We start from the raw sequence: 4,369 nt of genomic DNA, 5'->3' as shown, positions 1-4,369 counted from the left end.
ACAAATATGATTTAAAGAATAAGAGGCAATTGTAACATGTATGCTCTCATTCCACATCAAAGCTAATCCTCCTGAGCGCTCCCTTCCTTGCCCAACACAAGATACAAACAGTCCAGAATTAAAACCACAACGAATCCAAAGTCTATTCATTTCACACTCCTTCAACCTAGTCTCCATTAAAAAGACTAGGTGGGGATTTTCAATACGGGTGAGCCTTAACAAGGCTCGAACTGCCAGAGGGTTCCCCAAACCCCTGCAGTTCCAACTGAGCACCTTCATTGGACCCGGTGGTGTTGGTCATCCAACACCACCTCAACTTTTTGTGAACTTGAGTCAATCATCTCCACATCATGCCTTCTTTTTTTTTCACCCCCCATGACATCCTCAATGTTACCTTCAGAGATTTGAACTTCCACTAATTGCCTCTTGCCCGTTTCTTTTGCCAACACCTTCTGCTCTTTTGATGGTTTTTGTTTTCTAGAGTTGGTTTGACGAACCCAACCTCTCTTTTTTCTAGTATTTGCCTTTGTCTCTGTTTTACCAATGTCAAATTTTTTTGAGAGTGCCACCGCACCCAGAGACTCTGCCACACACTCAACATCATGATTAACTAGCTGATTGGTTGCATTAACGCCTTCAAGTTTCTTCGGGGAGGACACCTTCTCTTTGATTTGGTTCACTTCAATTTCTGCCTCCTTACCTTTTACAGTTGTCTCACATTTGCTATGGCTGGAAGATGTCCCAAACAGGTTTTTACTACATCCAGAGCTACTATCCTTTTTCTGTTCATCGTAAACCTTTGGTAAGGGGGACGCCCTTAACCATGGGCCAAAAGATAGTTCATTTTCCTCTAAATCTTCGTAACCTTCTTCACCTTTGTCACCCAGTTCATCACAATCTTTCAATTGGTGGCCAATCCTGCCACAAACAAAGCAGAAAGTAGGGAGCCTTTCATACTTGAAAAAAACTCGCATAGCTTTCTCTTGATACTTCACCACTGTACCTCTCTTCAATGGTTGTCGTAGGTCTATGGTTGCCTTAAGTCTTAGAAACCGACCCAATCTGTTCACATCCTTTGGGTCTGTCTCTACATGAGACCCAATAATGTTACCTAATTTTTTTGCCATGGCTTCTGAACGAAGTTTCAAAGGAAGGTCATACACCCTTACCCAGAAAGACTCAGTATTCATCATTAAGCCCGATGGTTGTTCCTCTCCGGTGAGTTTTTCAAGAAGAAGGAGGTTCCTGTCAAAGCTCCACGGACCGTTTCGCAAGATAGTTTCAACATCGCGTTTTGAAGAAAAACGGAAGAGGAAAAGATTCTTACTCAGATCCTGGATCTCAACTGGATTCTTCAAGCGCCATAATTGAACCATCGTGCTCTTGAAGGCTCTGACATTGAACTGAATATCTGACCACAACTTCCCCACCAGTGACCGGTTGAACACATCTACATATGCTTCTTCAGCTTCAGCAGCGATAACACCTTCTTCCTCTTCTTTTGATAAAGGAATGTCCTTCCAGCGGTCCATGACTCAATTTAGTGATGAAAAGAAAATGGATCTGAGTTAAAAAAGGAAATTGGAGACTAGGAAACTAGAAACTAGAAAGGAGCCAAGATGAAATTGGGGAGAAGTGCCAGAGAAGTAAGATCTGGGGTGATTTAATGATATTATAATGGTGGTCTGCATAAGAATGCAGTAGCTATTTTTAGGTCAATGCGTTCCGCTGGATGTCATCATTAAGCCTAGAAACGTTGAGCCTACTTTTGAATGCTTTCAAACATGTTGATGAGTGACCAGTCCGCATAAAGGAGTTATTGGAACGGGCCATTCAACGTACTGGAGGAAACTACGAATGGGGGATTGCATTCTTCAAAGCAATAGATTCTAAAAGCCTATTCAATTGGAATACATTCATAACATGTTTGGTTGTATAAGGGATGGTTGTTGAATGTTTTGATGTTTTTCAAGATATGGAACATCTAAATATAAAGTTTGATCATGTAAAACTCTCGGCTATGCTTACTGCCTGTGGTCACACAGGGATCATTGATATTGTGGTTGACCTATTTAATGTTATAGAGTCTCGTTTTGAATTTGTACTAAATCGTGAGCACTGTGAAATCGTGAGGATTAGCCTTTTCTAATGCTTTTGCAATATTCCTACACGCACGATCTCTAACATTTCTATTAAGACCACAATTTTCAAAATCCGACATGATTTGGTGTGTAGATTTTCATATTCCGCTGCCTTTGTTTCTTTCATTGATCAGTCTTTTGGTTTGAAGAGGAGTTGGTGATGTGGTTAGGGTTTTGTTTGAAGATGGCAAAAGTTTAAATACAATATAATGACAAAAGTTGTAATATATAGGGTTAAATATGTTTTTGGTCCCTATAAATATATCAACTTTTCGTTTTAGTCCCTCTAAAATTTTCCTTCAACTTTTAGTCCCTATAAAATTTTCAATCACTACTTTTGGTCCCTATTTTTAATTTAATTTTTTTATTTTTAAATGAAATTGTGCAGAAATGTGTCAAATATTCTAAAAACAATTCCTAAAAAAAATTAGATTTTTTTAACAAAACACAAATTAAATATGAATTTTTAACCATAAATAATATAAAAATTCATATTAAATTCATGTTTTGTTAAAAAATTCTTAATTTTTTTTGGAGTCATTCTTATAATATTTTGAATTTTTCTGGAAAATTTTATTAAATAATATGAATTCTACATATGAGTTTACTTTAAAAGAGGGACCAAAAGTGAAGATTGAAAACTTTATAGGGACTAAAAGTTAAAGGAAAATTTTAGAGGGACTAAAACGAAAAATTGACATATTTATAGGGACCAAAAACATATTTAACCCTAATATATATTAAGTGAATTTTTGTTATTCTTATTGCAAACTAATTACAATATATGTACCAAAAACTGAAGTGTTGCGTACGTGCCCAACCAAAACTTTCTCATATTTGGTTTGTTAAAGCTAGCTATATAGCGTGTGCCAATCACCTGTATTTGGCACCATTGCCGTTATTTGAGCTTGGGTAGACATTTTTTTTTGACAAAACTTGGATATACAAGGTATTATGTTTCTTTAGTGTAATGATTAAGTTATAATTTTATGTAAACTTATTTCTTTTAAGCTTCGTTTTGTTTTGTGCATGTGATAAAATAGATATATGATAGGATATAAAAGTTGAATAAAAATAAAATATGATATTTTTTAGATAATAAGAATATAGACCTACATTAGTATTATGTATGAATTAGCATTACGACAAAAGACTGGAAATAGTTAGTTCTTTTAACAATGTCTTCAAGGCAATCATTAACATTCTTTTTATCTTATTATGAGTTTTTCCAACATGTGTTTTGTTTATGAATTACATCAATTTTGAGTAAAAAAATAATTAAATACAATAACTTAATCTTTGCTTTTCATCTTTGTTTTTCAGTATTGACAAGTACTTCCGCATCTCTAAGTATATGTTTGGTTACATGGTGGAAAAAAATTAGTGAATTGATTCAAACTAAAATTGGGTTGAAGTTAAAATGATTTGTGTTTGGTTTTGTTCATGTAAAAGTTTGTTGAACAATAAATCTTAAAAAAAGGTGTCAAATTCAATTCTAAAGTCATAAGTTACAATCTTTAACTTGAAGTAGAATCAAACATATCAATAAGTGAGAATTGTTTTGTCATTTAATTAGTGTCCAAAAAATTACCCCTTCGTTTCTTCTTAGTTTTTTTTAAGGTTGTTTGTGCATGCCAATAAAATTAACAATTTCATTTTTTCTGGAATTATTTATTTTCTCGTTTCATTTACTTTTGTGTCTCTGCAACAAATACTCAATGATATCATTAACAAAACAATAATTAATATTTTATTGAACGGTTAAATATATTTTTAATCCCTATAAAATTATAAGCTTTTAAGTTTAGTCCTATAAAATTTTTAGGCTTATTTGATGCAATGGTCCCTCAAATAATTTCAAGTTTTCATTTTGGTCCCACAATTAATAAAACGTACCTTTTAGTCCCTCAATTTTTTCTCCGTTTGTCAAATAAATCCTCACGGTTAAGTTTAACTCAAATGATGTCTATGGTGGATCAACCTTAAGAGTGGTCCACCATAGATCCTATTAATTATTTTAATTTAAACCGTTTGATCTTTTCTTTAAAAGGAGGACCGCTGGATTGCGTAGGTGTATTTTATCTTACGTTGAACCATCACCACTTAACTTTTTTTCTTTTTCTTCATCTTCATTGTTATCTTCTAACACCTTCATCTTCATCCATATAAAACCCAGAAAATTATTAAATATTAAAAGCTCAACTTTATTTTTTATCAAAAAACTAGAT

The 4,369-nt window shown here is 33.8% G+C and overlaps 1 protein-coding gene across 1 annotated transcript; it reads right to left on the bottom strand.

Annotated features, from left to right (window-relative positions):
• Nucleotides 1-275: 275 nt before the first annotated feature.
• LOC112417419 (uncharacterized) lies at nt 276-1,532 on the bottom strand. Its single transcript, XM_024773083.2, has one exon. It carries the CDS (start codon nt 1,530-1,532, stop codon nt 276-278), a length of 1,257 nt encoding a protein of 418 aa, XP_024628851.1.
• Nucleotides 1,533-4,369: the final 2,837 nt, after the last annotated feature.

This window comes from Medicago truncatula, chromosome 8 (assembly GCF_003473485.1).
Source record: "Medicago truncatula cultivar Jemalong A17 chromosome 8, MtrunA17r5.0-ANR, whole genome shotgun sequence".
NCBI lineage: Eukaryota > Viridiplantae > Streptophyta > Magnoliopsida > Fabales > Fabaceae > Medicago > Medicago truncatula.
The sequence above is the reverse complement of the archived record's forward strand: the minus strand, read 5'-3'. Positions and strand labels throughout refer to the sequence as shown.